General features: G+C 39.3%; 1 protein-coding gene across 4 annotated transcripts in view; it reads right to left on the reverse strand.

The window, feature by feature from the left end:
* dock1.S (dedicator of cytokinesis 1 S homeolog) overlaps positions 1-16,967 on the reverse strand; it is a 234,066-nt gene that overhangs the window by 142,703 nt on the left and 74,396 nt on the right. For 3 of the 4 annotated variants that reach the window (XM_041570907.1, XM_018227398.2, XM_041570910.1), the window contains exons 20-23: positions 16,802-16,891; positions 14,817-14,917; positions 12,086-12,220; positions 9,260-9,368 (exon numbers count right to left, since the gene is read on the reverse strand). In XM_041570907.1, coding sequence (XP_041426841.1) covers positions 9,260-9,368; positions 12,086-12,220; positions 14,817-14,917; positions 16,802-16,891 — 435 coding nt within the window. The remainder of the gene's footprint in view (positions 1-9,259; positions 9,369-12,085; positions 12,221-14,816; positions 14,918-16,801; positions 16,892-16,967) is intronic. The other variant, XM_041570909.1, reaches the window with a different exon arrangement.

Consider the following 16,967-nt stretch of genomic DNA (forward strand, 5'->3'; position numbering starts at 1 on the left):
TTTCGGGGAAGCCCGTAGGGGGGCCCTACACACAGGCCAATAAGCAGCTGCTGTCTGTCGGCAGCTTTTATCGGCCCGTGTATGGCCACCTTTAGGCTTTGTTCTCCAGGTTACCAATCCAAAAAGTTAAATTTTTGTAGCTAAATCCCAACTGCCAATAGGTAGAATTTATTGATGACACTTTGCTCTGCTGAGAATAATCAAAATAAATATCAAAGGATGCCATCAGAAAGGACCTGGTAGATCTTAGCCATTGGTCTGCCAATGCATACCAGCAAGTGGGTTGATCACTAAATGTGACCCATGATACCCAGCTGCCTTAGGGCAGTGGTCCCCAACCAGTAGCTCGTGAGCAACATGTAGCTCTGCAACCCCTTCGATGTTGCTCCCAGTAGCCTCAAAGCAGGAGCTTATTTTTGAATTCCAGGCTTGGAGGCAAGTTTTGGTTGTATAAAAACCAAGTGTTCTGCCAAAACAGAGTCTCAATGTAGGTTGACAAGCCACATAGGGGCTACCAAATGGCCAATCACAGCCTTTATTTGGCACCCCAAGAACATTTTCATGCTTGCGTTGCTCCCAAACTCCGTTTACTTCTGAATGTTGCTCACGGGTTCAAAAGGTTGGGGATCCCTGCCTTAGGGAATATACAAAGAGAGGAAAGCCCTGATTTTGATTGTGTGAACACTTGTATTTTTGTATACATTCTTTGCTTATAGTGAACCCCCTGCATGGCTCTAAATCAGTTATCCCCAACCAGTGGCTCTGGAGCAACATGTTGCTCACCAAACCCTTTGATTTTGCTCCCAATGGCCTCAAAGCAGGTGCTTATTTTTTTTAATTCCTGGATTGGATGCAAGTTTTGGTTGCATAAAAACTAGATGTACTGCCAAATTGAGCCTACTGTAGGCTGTCAGTCCATATAGGGGGTAGCAATAGTCAATTGCAGCCCATAATTGGCACCCCAAAGAACTTTTTGCATACTTGTGTTGCTCTCCAATTTTTTTTTACATTTGAATGTGGCTCACTGGTAAAAAAGTTGGGGATCCCTGCTGTCTAAATCCTTTGCAATTGAACAGATTTGTTTGGCCTAAAACACAATGAAGTCAGCATAAGGTGCTACCCAAATGTCTCTGTATTGTATTCACAGTAATTTTTGTGTTAAATACATTATGTTTCATACAGCAAAAATAAAGTAGCAATGGCAGGCAGCTATCTATTAAGAGATTACTTGGTTCCTGCGCCAACAGAAACATTTCTTTATGTGGACAATTACAATCGTTTGTTAGACGCTGTGTCCCTCTACATTTGTCCAATAAGTACTATTGATTTTAAAAGATACAAGCTAAAAGGGCAATGTAGAAGCTGTTCTTCTGGCAACATTCAAACCCAATATGAAGGGTTAACAAAAGCACAAGTAGCCGATGACTTGCACTGATTCTGAAGTTATACTGCTCTGTGGAATTCCATATATATAAGTATGGGACCTGTTATCCAGAATGCTCGGGACTTGGGGGTTTCTGGATAGCAGATCTTTCTGTAATTTGGATCTTCATACCTTAAGTCTACTTGAAAATCATGTAAACATCAAATAAACCCAATAGGCTGGTTTTGCTTGCAATAATGATTAATTATATTCTTAGTTTATGCCTAATCATTGACGGGTGAGAAGTGAATGTTTCCATCCATCTGTGTGATGTACCAAGCACATATTTGTCTTGGAAAAAAAATCTTGCAAAATTCTAGTATTACAGTGGGATTCATACTAAATCTAAAAAGGTTTTTTTTTTATAACAGCTAGAAATCCAGTTGGGAGACATTCTACCCTAGAGACAACAGATCAATAAGACTTCTCAATCAAACATTCTCATTAAACGCTTCATTAAAACACCATATTACACTAAAAAGCTAAGACATACCTTTTCCTTGCAGTCTTATTTCCATATATTTCTAATTAATTTGAGTTAGGCACGGTTCCCATGGAAATGCATGCTTAATGAATTAGTTGTTACAAAGAAATGATGGTTACAATGTTGGCATACAGTAAGATAAGAGCATTTCTGTTGATCTCAGAGATGAGTTTCCAAGAGAGATATAAAGAAAGCTTAAGCAGAATGTACCTGTTCTATTTTTGTTCTGTATTATTAAGAGGTCACTATGATTGTCTTGTCTTAAATAATTAAAATGTATATTGGCTACAACAGGTTTCTCAGTAACTTGCAGTCTAGACCAGTGATCTCCAACCAGTGGCTTACGAGCAACATGTTGCTCCCCAACCCCTTGGATGTTGCTCCCAGTGGCCTAAAAGCAGGGGCTTATTTTTGAATTCCAGGCTTGGAGGCAAGTTTTGGTTGTATTAAAACCAGGTGTACTGCCAAACAGAGCCTCCTGTAGGTTGTCATTCCATATAGGGGCTACCAAATAGCCAATCACAGCCCTTATTTGGCTTTTTTCATGCTTGTGTTGCTCTCCAACTCTTTTTACATTTGAATGTAGCTCACGGGTTAAAAAGATTGGGGACAGCTGATCTAGACAAATGATTGCTTCCCAGTCTCTGCTCTGAAAAGACAATGTAAATATATTCTCTGCCTTGTATTATAATAGGATGCACTGGACTCTTGGTAGCTTTAATTCAGTTACAGTTACATCTCATGACAATCTGCCCACCATAGGCACTCTCTGGCATTAAAATGGGTAATTTCCAAGTGAAATGGATAACCAGTGGCCCATGTATAATCCTCTGATTCTCTAAAGTTTCTTTATACTGCAGGTGATTAGTTCTGAGTACATGGATCACTTCTGGAAATGTCCACTTTGTTGGAGTTGTAACTGGGAGTAATAAGGTTCTTTGGGTTTCTGTTGTGTGGAAGCAGATATGGTTGTACCTTTTGGCCTAGGTGTAAATTCTAGATTTCTTCTTGCGTGTCGGATCATTTTTAAAGCAGGCACATGAGTTACTTGTACACGAAACAAAATCGCCAGCGCTTGGTCTAACCCACTCGGCGTCGTTGACCAGCTACTATAAACACCCCTGTGCCAGTGCTCGGCCAAACCCACATTCTGGAGTTGACCAGCTGCTATAAACGTTAAAAAGCCAATATCTCTACACAAAGAGAAAAATGCCTTTAAAACAGGGAATTATTTATAGATGTATGTTAATTGGCTGGCGCTTAACAGCTCCTTTCTTTTTCACTATAGCTCCTGAGTTACAGGTAAGTGCACCATGGTCTAATTACTTAGTCACATTGTCTACTGGGGGACTTGAGTTTAAATGCTCTATAAATTTTAAATGCTAATAGATAGTGTAGGAAGGGAATGATTTACAAGCGTGTGTTAATTGGCTGGAGCTTAAAGGCTCCCTGCTTTCTCACTAGAGCTCCTGAGCTAAGGGTAAGTGCACTGTTGGTCTGACTACTCAGTCACAGTGGTTGCTGGGGGACTTGATTTTAAATGCACTACATACATATCCAGAATGCTAATGGATAGTGTAGGACTCGCATACAATGAGAGGCCTTGACGTGGCACGTGAGATTACAGATTTTGGCCAAAGTGTGGTACTAAGTTTTTGTAATAATTATTTTTAAAGGCATCTATCTCTCTCTCTCTACACGAGTTACTTGTAGCTGTTAAACAGAATTACACAATATAATGCTCACTTGCCATCCAGACCATTAGGATTAATGATGAGCGGCCCGGCACGAAACCCACAGGTCAATCAAGTTTGGGCGAGCTACTGCACAAAATCTTCTGGTAGCGGGTGGGTCCGGGTTGAACTCTGCTCCCCCTGCCCGCATCCTAGCACTGCCAGCTTCTGGCACCTAAATGTATAGATTCTATAATAGAGGGGGAACAGCGGGCCGGGTGCAGGTTGGGAGGGGGCGGGTTAGGGCCGAGAATTTCCCTCCACTAATTAAGAAGTAGTGTAGCAATGTAGCAGACAGAGGCCCTGGGTTTGGTGATAATTCAACAGTAAACAGATATGATACATTACACTGAATCATGACGTGATTCCCATTGCAGTCCCTTTGAACATAAAGTAATGGCACAGGCAAAATGGAAAGCTATTTGGGGACAAGCTGTGGTTCAGCATACAGGCTCTGTTATTGCAGGTCCAGCTGACATAAAGCAATGTCATCATCATGTACAGAGGCCAGAAATGTTACTTTGGGGATTAAAGAGTGTTGAGGGGCTACACAATGCCCCATATTTCTAGCAAAAACTTTAAGACATTATTCGGTGTACAGGTATGGGACCTGTTATCCAAAATGCTCGGGAACTGTGGTTTTCTGGATAACGGATCTTTCTGTAATTTGGATCTTCATACCTTAAGTCTAATAGAAAATCATGTAAACATTAAATAAACCCAATAGGCTGGTTTTGCTTCCAATAAGAATTCATTATATCTTAGTTGGGATCAAGGACAAGGTATTACAGAAAAAAAAGGGAATTTGGGATTATATGATTTTAATGGAGTCTATGGGAAATGTTCATCCCGTAATTTCGGAATTTACTGGATAACAGGTTTCTGGATGACGGATCCCATACCTGTACTGAGAAATAATCTGTGTCGGCATGGCAAATGCTAAACTATAAATAACTTAGTATCTCTCCAACTAACTTGACAATGCCCTGGGGGGGTTACTGGGGTTTTTACTGTAGCACCTTGATTCAAAATAAGGTTGAAATAGCACTGCAGCAAAATATTTCCTTTGTTCTGCTTAGCAGCAAGCACAAGAGATAGACAGACAGATAACATGCTAATAAGTCACAGCCGTATTCCACAGAGATCCACAGTATTTAGGACAATACATTGAATGCATTCTGCAGGCACATTTGTAGACTATATAAGCGCTAGAACACTGCTCCTCATTGATTTTAGCTTCTGCAGGTCAATGACGCCCCATAATGACTTTAGCAACATTCTCTGGGGCACTGAAGTTGCTTGCTAAAATATGATGTTCTGTTGTACACTAAAAGTCATATTGTCTTGGTGTTAAAGAAACAGTAACACCAAAAAATGAAAGTGTTTTAAAGGAATGTCGATATGATGTATGGTTGCCCTGTGCTGGTAAAGTTGGTGAGTTTGCTTCAGAAACACAACTAGAGTTTATATAAACAAGCTGTTGTGTAGCCATGGGGGCAGCCATTCAAGCACAGGATACACAGTAGATAATAGATAAGTACTACTATAGTTTATATAAACAAGCTGCTGTCTAGCCATGGGGGCAGCCATTCAAGCACAGGATACACAGTAGATAACAGATAAGTACTACTATAGTTTATATAAACAAGCTGCTGTGTAGCCATGGGGGCAGCCATTCAAGCACAGGATACACAGTAGATAACAGATAAGTACTACTATAGTTTATATAAATAAGCTGCTGTGTAGCCATGGGGGCAGCCATTCAAGCACAGGATACACAGTAGGTAACAGACAAGCTCTGAAGAATCCAATTGTATACTACAAAGTGTATCTGCTATCAGCTGGTTATCCTGTGCCTTTTCTCCTTTTTCAGGTTTGAATGGCTGCCCCCATGGCTACACAGCAGCTAGTTTATATAAACTATAGTAGTACTTATCTGTCATCTACTGTGTATCCTGTGCTTGAATGGCCGCCCCCATGGCTACACAGCAGCTTGTTTATATAAACTATAGTAGTACTTATCTGTCATCTACTGTGTATCCTGTGCTTGAATGGCCGGCCCCATGGCTACACAGCAGCTTGTTTATATAAACTATAGTAGTACTTATCTGTCATCTACTGTGTATCCTGTGCTTGAATGGCCGGCCCCATGGCTACACAGCAGCTTGTTTATATAAACTATAGTAGTACTTATCTGTCATCTACTGTGTATCCTGTGCTTGAATGGCCGCCCCATGGCTACACAGCAGCTTGTTTATATAAACTATAGTAGTACTTATCTGTCATCTACTGTGTATCCTGTGCTTGAATGGCCGCCCCCATGGCTACACAGCAGCTTGTTTATATAAACTATAGTAGTACTTATCTGTCATCTACTGTGTATCCTGTGCTTGAATGGCCGCCCCCATGGCTACACAGCAGCTTGTTTATATAAACTATAGTAGTACTTATCTGTCATCTACTGTGTATCCTGTGCTTGAATGGCCGGCCCCATGGCTACACAGCAGCTTGTTTATATAAACTATAGTAGTACTTATCTGTCATCTACTGTGTATCCTGTGCTTGAATGGCCGCCCCCATGGCTACACAGCAGCTTGTTTATATAAACTATAGTAGTACTTATCTGTTATCTACTGTGTATCCTGTGCTTGAATGGCCGCCCCCATGGCTACACAGCAGCGTGTTTATGTAAACTGGTTTTAGAGTTTCTGAAGAAAACACACCAGCTTTATCAGTACAGTGCAATACTACATTATATTATCATTCTTTTAAAACACTTTCATTTTTTGTGGTCCAATTTACAGAAAGTTCTCCAAGCATTCCATATAATAGATGCCATATTTAAGATATGGCGATCCAATTTACAGAAAGATCTCCAAGCATTCCATATATATATATATATATATATATAACCTACATACTCTTGTAAGAACTTCTCAGACACACACACATACATACATACACATATACACACACACACATATATATATATATATATATATATATACACACACACACACACACACACACACACACACTAGTGATGTGCGGGTCGATATCACCCCACGCTATCTGCACCAAACCCAGCCTGTGGCTCCATGTCCCCTTATATCCCTGCACTCTATCCTCCCCCATCTCTGATGTCACAGAGAAGGCTTCAATAAATAGATGCCACCGGATGCAGAAGTGGGGCACATTTAGGTCATTGGGTCACAGGGAAGGCTGGCAGTTGTTCGACTCGTATATTTCATGCAAGTTGTCGGCCCAAACTGGCCTGACCTGTGGGCAAACCAGGGGTCTTCGGGCCAGCCCAAACATACCCCAATACTTTGTAACACCATTTCAACGTGGTATAATATATCTGTTTTCAACATACACATTCATCTAAAACGCCCACTCATCTAAAACAATTTCAAAATAAAATGTCAGAGCCGATTTACTGGTCTTGAGTGCTGCATCAGATTTGCAAGTCATCCCATGATTAAAAGAATTTTTGGGAAACTGCCACATAGTCTTCCAAAACTGCCTGATGTGAATTGCTCCAAAGATTTCCTTTCTAAACCCTTCTCCCAGCACAGCTAGAAATCCATTTTGCCATCTCCGCACTCTGAAATTAATCAAATATATCATTGGGTATTTTCACTGTGCCGACATGCTAATCAGAGTATCTTAAACTCTACCTATTTCCCTGGGAAAAAAAACATTTTTAAATAGCCCATAGCAATTTTCAGCTTTTCTTTCTCTTTTTGTAACAAACTGTTTTCATATGTCATGTTTTCTCCGTGGTATTCAACTACTACTGACATAAGGAGCAGTTACCAAGACACAACATTTTTAAATCCAATTAACTTTTTTTTTTTTTTTTTTTAAACCTGTAGCTAACATGAAAATTTAACAGGAGAAAAATATAAAACTACTTTGGGGTGGCTGAAAGTTTAGGCAATATAGTGGTGCAGTGGACAGCGCCAGGGTTCTAACTTGAATATCAAACAGGCTGCCCTAAAATCTGGGGTTTTGGGGGCATTTTAGCTGGTAGCAACAAATGAAAATTGTCAGTTTTTCTCCAAAAAATAACAAAAATGTAATTAAAAGTTTAAATCATTTATTTAGGACATAGAGATAAGGGCCTAATGCATTTCGTGCCTGTTGGGGCACTTACTCATAGCATTTTAGCATTCCTTTTAGCACCTTTTGCATTCCCCTTGGAGCTGTTGGCTTTCAATTATATACTTGGGTCTCCTCCATCCCACCCAGAGACATCAGTGCACATTGCAAAATGGCAGGTCATATTGAATGGGTTGGTTTCAGTTGGATTAGGGTAGGATCCATGTCAACTATTGGTCACTCACACCTCACTACAACCAGGGTAATATCTGCCCGGAGTTTGTGTGTTCTTCACATGAGCGCGTTCCTCTGGTTTCCTACCAAACTCCAAAAACATACAGGCAGGTTAATTATCTCATGATAAAAAGCGTGGGTGAGTGTGATAGAAGGACCAGTAACATTAATTTTTTAAATTAAAAAATTTGTTAGTGTAGAAGAAAAAAAAAACACATTAAATCACTAAGTCTTTAAGAAATAACTTACTGAAACTCTGCTTGCGCTCCTCTTCAGAAAAGGCAATCCGGCGTTCCATCATGCGACACTCGATTTCTCCTCCCTGATTTCCTAATAGGAGAAAGCTAGGGAGGAGAAATTGAGCGCCCCATGATGGATCGTCATTGTGCCGCCTTTTCTGAAGCGGAGAGCGAGCGGGGTTTCGGTAAGTTATTTCTTAATAAAGCGGTTTAAAAGTTTAATATGTCTTTGTATGTTTATTTTGTTCTACACTAGCAAATTTTTTAATAAAAAGTAAAAAGTTACTGATCCTTTAAGGTGGCCATAGACGTAGAGATCCGCTCGTTTCTCTCCCTGATATGGGCCCCTAGAGCCCAATGATCGGATCATAATGGATCCGATATGGGCGGTCGGATCGCGGGACCACATACATGCACAGATGCTCCTGCGATCCGACGGGATTTTTTTAACCTGCCTGATTGAGATCTGGCCAACTTTCGGACAAATATCGATCAAGGAAACCCATCGGATGGCCTCATATGTGGGCCAATAAGCTGCCGACTCGGTCTGTCGCCAGCTTTTATCAGCCCATGTATGGGGGCTTTGACTGTTAAACTATAGTCACAGGACTTGCATAATATAAAATGGATGCACCAAACCCATATTTTGATTTGTGCAAACAATGTATCCTCCACAAAAGATTGGCCAAAATACCAAACCGAATGAAACAAATGTAAAAAATTAATCAACTGTGAATAGTTTATAGTTAAGTAAACTCCAGAAGTTCAGATTTGGTTTGGCTGTACGCCAAATCCTGCAAAAACATGTTAGGATACATTTGAATTCTGAACCAAATCCTGAATATGGTACAGCTGCAAAATAAATCATTGCTCAAGCAGAGTATTCACATTGAGTCCTGGAATTATGAATAAAGAAGACAAAACCACCTGATACTCTACTTCCCCTTCTATCTTACTTATCCACCACCTCAAACACCTTTATTTTACAAACCCTGATTTTGCAGAAGAAAAAAAAAAAAAAAAAAAAAAAAAACCCTTTTACCTTTACCATGACAGTCTGATCGGTGATAGTTCTCGTCATTTCATTGATGGCTTTGAACAGCTGTATTAAAGACTCTGTAAATTCTGCTTCTCCTTTATTTTCATAGAGTCTGTGTTAAAAAGTAGGGCAATAAATAAATAAATACATCAAAGAATTCAGAGAAAATAAAAATAACAATGTTTCATATTGAAGTCAATACACGTATTTCCATCAGCCTAATCAAAATTCTTATTAGGGATGCACTGAATCCACTATTTTGGATTCAGTCGAACCCCCAAATCCTTCCTGAAAGATTTGGCCGAATACGGAACCAAAGGGGAAAACATTTTTTACTTCCTTGTTTTTGTGACAAAAATCACGAGATTTCCCTCAAATTAGGATTCGGATTTGGTTCGGCCGGGCAGAAGGATTCGGCCAAATCCTAATCCTGCTGAAATACCAAACCGAATCCTGGATTCGGTGCATCCCTAATTCTTATAATCACAATGCTCCATCTAGACCAGTGATCCCCAACCAGTGGCTTATGAGCTCTTAGTGGCTTCAAAGCAGGAGCTTATTTGTGAATTCCAGGTTTGGATGCAAGTTTCGGGTGCACTGCCAAACAAAGTCTCCTGTAGGCTGCCAGTCAACATAGGGGCTACAAAATAGCCAAACACAACCCTTATTTGGCATCCCCAGGGACTTTTTTTATGCTTGTGTTGTTCCCCAACTCTTTTTACAATTGAATATGGCTCACGGGTAGTAGGGATGGGCGAATTTGCCCCTTCTCGCTTCGCCAAAAATTTGCTGTCAGCGAAATGTCGCCAACGTCCATTACAGTCTATGGGTGACATCATTTTTTGATGCGCGGTTTTTTTCCGTCACACGCCACAATACAAGTCTATGGGCATCATTTCCGTGGCGAAACAAGGCGAAAAAATTTGCCCATCCCTACTCACAGGTAAAAAAAAAAGGTTAAGGCCACTGAGATCGACAAAAGGCAGTCACTTATCAACTGCCAGTTTGACAGAGGCACGCTATAAATGGGTTTACGATATCGGCAGAAGACTTGAATATCGGTCGGCTTGTCGATTGGGCTGGACGGAAAATTTTGATTGTGTGCCCAAGGCACCCAAACATCGCCCGTTATTAGTGCTAAATCGTCAGATCCAGGTAGAATTCTATGGTTTCTACCTGTATATCTGACGATTCAGCTTCAATACACGTGTATTGAAATGAACCATCTTTCTTGGAAACATCTTTTCCAAGAAAGATCGCAATCTATGGCCACCTTTAGAAAGTTTATATAATTTGAAAGAGAACAAGGTGCTCCAGAATGATATAAAGTCACTCACCAAATAGAGAAAGTGGTCCGGGTGCACCTGCCCCAGACACCCAGCTTTAGGGAGCTGTACAGCAACGAATATGGAAGCAGGGCTGACCGGCACGAGTAGGGTATTTGGAGATGCTGATATATTTTTAACTTTTCTACAAATAAAATTTTTTTAACTGAATTCCTTTGGTCCTGTGGATCAGTTTTGAGTGCCGGTCAGCTCTGCTTCCATATTCGTTGCTGCACCTTTAGAAAGTCCCATCTTTGACTCATTATAAACCCGTGATCACCAGACAACCACCCTAGCTTCCTGGGGTCACCGCAAATACCCCATAGGTTGAGGACTGAAATAAACATTATATGATTCATGTAATTTACGGTAGGCCATCTTAAAAGGGAAATGGCACTTAAATATTTAAATATATATATATTTTATATATATATATATATATTTTTTTTTAGTAGTAGTAGATGCGGTGGCATATTTGAGGTTTTTAATTAAGCTGTTGCACTTTGATATGTGCATTTGGATGGCAGGTTAATGCAGTTTCTGAGAGGCCATTAGGCTGCCTAAGGCAAAAGTTGTTATCCAGTTGTAGCAATAATTCCTTATTGGCAGGGTTAGCTCTGATCAGAAATGTCAGGGCTCTGCCCTAAGATAAAGAAAAAATCTGCTACTTCTATTGCTGCTTGTCAGTCAGACAAGGCAGAGATAAGAGAAGAAAAAAAAAAAAAGAAAACCCAATTACCCTTACTCACACATTCACTATGCATATGAGGGTTTTGCTCTTCCCTTACTACTGCATCTTCCTTCTTCTCTAGTAAAAGAGGGACTGTATTATAGAAGAGGGTACATAGAAAGTCATAGAAGCAGTCTGGTTTTTCGCGGGTTTCTTGCCAATCTGTTTTTCCTGATCTGATTTTTTTGTGTTGTTTTTTTATTGATAAATAAGGTTAAATAGTGGATTCTAATTTGGTCACAGTTATAAAAAAGAAGCAAATGCCTAGAGAATGCAGCAAACAGGGTGATCCTTTTATTATTATTCCATGGTGCTATTGGCACAATTCAAAAGATCAAACGTTTCGGGACCGCATGGCCCTTCCTCAGTGATGTTTGGTTTAGTTTGGTCAGACTTTTTTTTTTTTTTTAAATTTCAGAAAAATTTGGATTTTGATAAATAAACTCCTCAAAGTCATTATACATGTTTTCCAGAAACAAACATAAAATTTGGGCATTCACTCGCTGAAAGCTATGGAAAAATAGCTACAGTAGATAAAGCTATCTCTATATTTAAATAGGCATTTAAATGGGAGAGGGGAGGCACAATCTAACATTACCACTCACCAAACTGAACCTTAGGCAGTGCAGTGCCTGTTTAAAGGGTAACTAATAAAGCACACATTAAACAGTGGATAACACATGGCTATACATTCTCTAGCTTTTGGATTCAGTTATTCTGATGGTACATTGACAAAAATATAACAGGACAAAAAAAAATCAAAAGCAAACTTACTGGATAAACAAGACTCTGGATCGACTAATGAATTTAAAGATGTATTCCAAAGCCTTCATTGCCTTGAACAACTGGTCAGTCACCTGGGGTTTATCAGCGCTTTCAACATAGTTTCTTAAAACTTTAGTCAGCTTCCTGGGAAAACACAAAAACGAATACAAACAATAATAATAGTGGGCATTATAATGTATGAACTTATTATTATTATTATTATTAATCAGTCTGTGAATATGAGTAGCACATTATAATTGGATATTATTATTATTCCAATTTGCTGTATCAAGGCAAATCATTGTAATGTACCTGACCCTTTAAAATTATAACATGATAATTTTTTCTGTAGTTAATAATTTCCCTATTTAATAAGCAATAACACTGCTAACCAAGCTAAGAAGAGCGCAATATATGCAACATGGTCAGCAAATTGTCTCATTAAACAGACTTAGAAAGCATTAATATGTGGGAATCGTTTGCCCAAGGGTTCAATTGGATTAAACAGATGAAATCTGGCCCCACTGGCCAATAAACTCTCATGTCTGTGGTCAGATGACCATCTTAACAAACTAGAATAAAAGGAGTCAGCCCGGTGAAATTAATTTACCAGCAATTTGGCCTAGTACAGGTATGGGACCTGTTCTCTAGAATGTTCAGGGCCTGGGGTTTTCTGGATAATGGATCCTTACATAATCTGGATCTTCATACTTTAAATCTACTAGAAAATCATGCAAACATTAAATAAACCCAATAGGCTGGTTTTGCTTTCAATAAGGGTTAATTATATCTTAGTGTGGATCAAGTACAAGGTTGATTGGATTATTCTGATAAAATGGGGTCTATGGGAGAGGACTTTTATGTAATTTGGAGCTTTCTGGATAATGGGATATATCATGTATTACCATACAAGTATTACCAACTATAGCAATAAGCAAAGGTATGTGAGCTATTATCTGGAATGCTTGGGACCTGGGGTTTTCCGAATATGTATATTTCTTTATTTGGAACACTATTTCTTAAATATACTAAAAACACTTAAAGGGATCCTGTCATCGGAAATTTTTTTTTTATCAAAATGGATCAGTTAATAGTGATACTCCAGCAGAATTCTGCACTGAAATCCATTTCTCAAAAGAGCAAACAGATTTTTTTATATTCAATTTTGAAATCTGATATGGGGCTAGACATTTTGTCAATTTCCCAGCTGCCCCTGGTCATGTGACTTGTGCCTGCACTTTAGGAGAGAAATGCTTTCTGGCAGGCAGTTTTTCCTTCTCAATGTAACTGAATGTGTCTCAGTGGGACATGGGTTTTTACTATTAAGTGTTGTTCTTAGATCTACCAGGCAGCTGTTATCTTGTGTTAGGGAGCTGCTATCTGGTTACCTTCCCATTGTTCTTTTGTTTGGCTGCTGGGGGGGAAAGGGAGGGGGTGATATCACTCCAACTTGCAGTACAGCAGTAAAGAGTGATTGAAGTTTATCAGAGCACAAGTCACATGACTTGGGGCAGCTGGGAAATTGACAATATGTCTAGCCCCATATCAGATTTCAAAATGGAATATAAAAAAAATCTGTTTGCTCTTTTGAGAAATGGATTCAGTGCAGAAATCTGCTGGAGCAGCACTATTAACTGATTCATTTTGAAAAAAAATTTTTTTTCCCATGACAGTATCCCTTTAAGTAGACAGAAAAAAATGGTTTTGACATTAATATGGGTTTACACTTGCTTCATTATCAAGTACAGGTATGGGATCTGTTATCTGGAAACCCATTATCAAGAAAGCTCTGAATTTTGGAAAGGCCACCCTCCCATAGACTTAATTTTATCAAAATAATCCACATTTTTCATAATGATTACCTTATTATAGGTAATAATAAAACGGTAACTTGTACTTAATCCAAACTGAGATATAATTACTCCTTACTGGAAGCAAATACAGCCTATTGGGTTTATTTAATGTTTACATGATTTTCTAGTAGACTTTAGGTATGAAGAAAATACACAAGGGGGGTTGTGGGAGCACCCGCATTGCTAAGTAAAAATATATATAAGTATAAGGGAAGTGCTACTGGCATATCCAAATGGGTCAGTGCACATTCCCTGGGCCCCTGTCTAAGTAATTCAGTAGATATGCAAATGCATGTGTTAACAAAGACAGGGGTTTTTAGTTGCAAAGTTATGATCATAAAGTTGAAAAGCCACCATACCACGTCAAGGTAAACCCCATATGGCGGTCCCTTACTTGTTTACCTACCAGTCATAGTATTGAGGATCCTGTGTCTGTCTCTCTGCATAATAGCAATAGTAAAGTAAAAAGTAAAAGTCTGCTGAACCTTGGTTTCTGGAGGGCTAAATCCTCCCCCGCTGCTGAATTGCAGCTTTTAAGAGAGAGTGATTGCCCAAACCAACGCCCATTTAGGTATGAAGATCCAAATTTCAGACAGATCCATCATCCGGGAAAACCCCAGGTCCCAGGAATTCTGGGAAACAGATCCCATACCTGTATGAGGTACTGTGGAACTATTAGTGAAAACATATTTGTTAAAAATGAAGAATTGCTTGTTTAAATAGTGATCAACAGCATTACGGCAATGTCACATCCGAATAACAAGTTTCTGTTTCATACATTCCATGGTTTCCCAAATTTATATAAAGAAATGCATTGCTACAGTTACAGGCTGCTGCAGAAACCCAAAACACAGATTTGTTAATATAAAAAGCAAAAAAAAACCTACGTGTATGCCAATGTTGCACTGAAATGCTTCTTTATATAAGTCTCCAGGACTGGATTAAAATGTTGAAATTTCCTGTCAGAGATCAGACCAATGATAAACACCTAGAAGAGCAAAATGAATAGTTAAATAGCCCAGATAACTAGCCGTATCCACAAAATGCAAATGCAGTGCGGCATTAATCTGTTAGTTCTCTTGTGGCATAATCAAAGCATTTCAATACAACATATTATGGAAAAGGACCTTGGAGTCCTTGTAGATGATAAACTTGTCTGTAGCAAGCAATGCCAGTCAGCAGCATCAAGGGCAAATAAGGTCTTGAGCTGTATTAAAAGGGGCAGAGATTCACGGCAGGAAGCGGTCATTCTTTATAGAGCACTGGTAAGGCCCCATCTAGAATATGCCGTACAGTTTTGGTCTCCATCACTCAAACAGGTCATTATTGTATTAGAGAGGGTACAGAGAAGGGCAACTAAGCTGCTATGTGAAATCTTAGCTATGTGGAAAGACTGGCCAAATTGGGGATGTTCACGCTGGAGAAGAGGCGCTTAAAGGAGAAGTAAGCCTTAACTAAGGAGTTAGGCTAGAACTATTGTACATTATGTGTTGTGCTTCTGTACCAGCCCAAGGCAACCACAGCCCTTTAGCAGTAAAGATCGGTGTCTCCAAAGATGCCCCAGTAGCTCCCCATTTTCTTTTCTGCTGATTCACTGCACATGCTCTGTGCTGCTGTCACTTACTGAGCTTAGGGTCCCATTAACAATATACAGTACACATAGAATAGAAATGTCACAATATAAGGCTGGATAATAATTAATACAGATAATTACTATGCACAAAAACCAGTGCAATTAGCATCAGAATTTAATAATCAGCCCTGTAGCATCAGCTTATATTACTCATTTTCTGCTGCTCAGAGCCCACTGAGCATGTGAGTGTCACAGACACATTCCAAGATGGTGACCCTCTGTGACAAGTTTGAAGTCCTGGATCATTGCTGCTATTGACAAGCTGAAACTTTAGTTTGGTGCAATAAATTCAGTATATAAAATATGACATTTTTTACCATATCAATTTTTAGGGTTTAGTTCTCCTTTAAGGGGTGATATGATAACTATGTATAAATATATAAGGGGATCATATAATAAACTCTTTAATACTTTATTTACCAGTAGGTTTTTCCACCTATTCCGATTAGAAGAAAAGAGGTTCGACCTAAATATTCGGAAGGGTTTTTTTTTTTTACAGTGAGAGCTGTGAAGATGTGGAATTGTCTCCCTGAATCAGTGGTACAGGCTGATACATTAGATAGCTTTATGAAGGGGTTGGATGGTGTTTAGCAAGTGAGGGAATACAGGGTTATGGGAGATAGCTCATAGTACAAGTTGATCCAGGGACTGGTCCCATTGCCATTTTGGAGTCGTGAAGGAATTTTTTCCCCCTTTGAGACAAATTGGAGAGGCTTCAGATGGGGTTGTTTGCCTTCCTCTGGATCAACTGGCAGTTTGGCAGGTCAATAAATGTTAAAAGGTTGAACTTGATGGACGTGTGCCTTTTTTTTAACCTAACTTACTTTTAGGGATTGGCGAATTTGACCCGTTTCATTTTTATAAGCCACTTTCCAAAGCAACAAATACTAGGGATGCACCAAATCCAGGATTCGGTTTGGTATTCGGCCAGGATTCCTCAGTTTTCAGCAGAATTTGGATTCGGCTGAATCCTTGTGTCTGGCCGAACCAAATCCGCATCCTAATTTGGGTTAGAGAAGGGAAATCATGTGACTTTGTCACAAAACAAAGAAGTAAAATATATTTCCTCTTTTTCCCCATTCCCTAATTTGCATATGCAAATTAGGATTCGGATTCAGTTTGGTACCGAATCTTTCACATAGAATTCGGCCTAATCCCAAACAGTGGATTAGGTGCATTCCTACTAAATACTGATATATCATAGCTTTCTAGCACTTACCATTATTAGAAGTCACTTACCAAAGCATCAAATACCAATATATCATAGGTTTCACTTTCAGAATTTTCCATTATGATGTTAAAAAGGGCATCCAGCGTGTCCTGCAGGAACTGAAAGAAAAATGTGGAAACAGCAGTTGTAAAATGAACACAAATTTTAAAAAACGACGGGAGGGGTTTAGTATAG

Source organism: Xenopus laevis, chromosome 7S (genome assembly GCF_017654675.1).
Source record: "Xenopus laevis strain J_2021 chromosome 7S, Xenopus_laevis_v10.1, whole genome shotgun sequence".
Taxonomy (NCBI): domain Eukaryota; kingdom Metazoa; phylum Chordata; class Amphibia; order Anura; family Pipidae; genus Xenopus; species Xenopus laevis.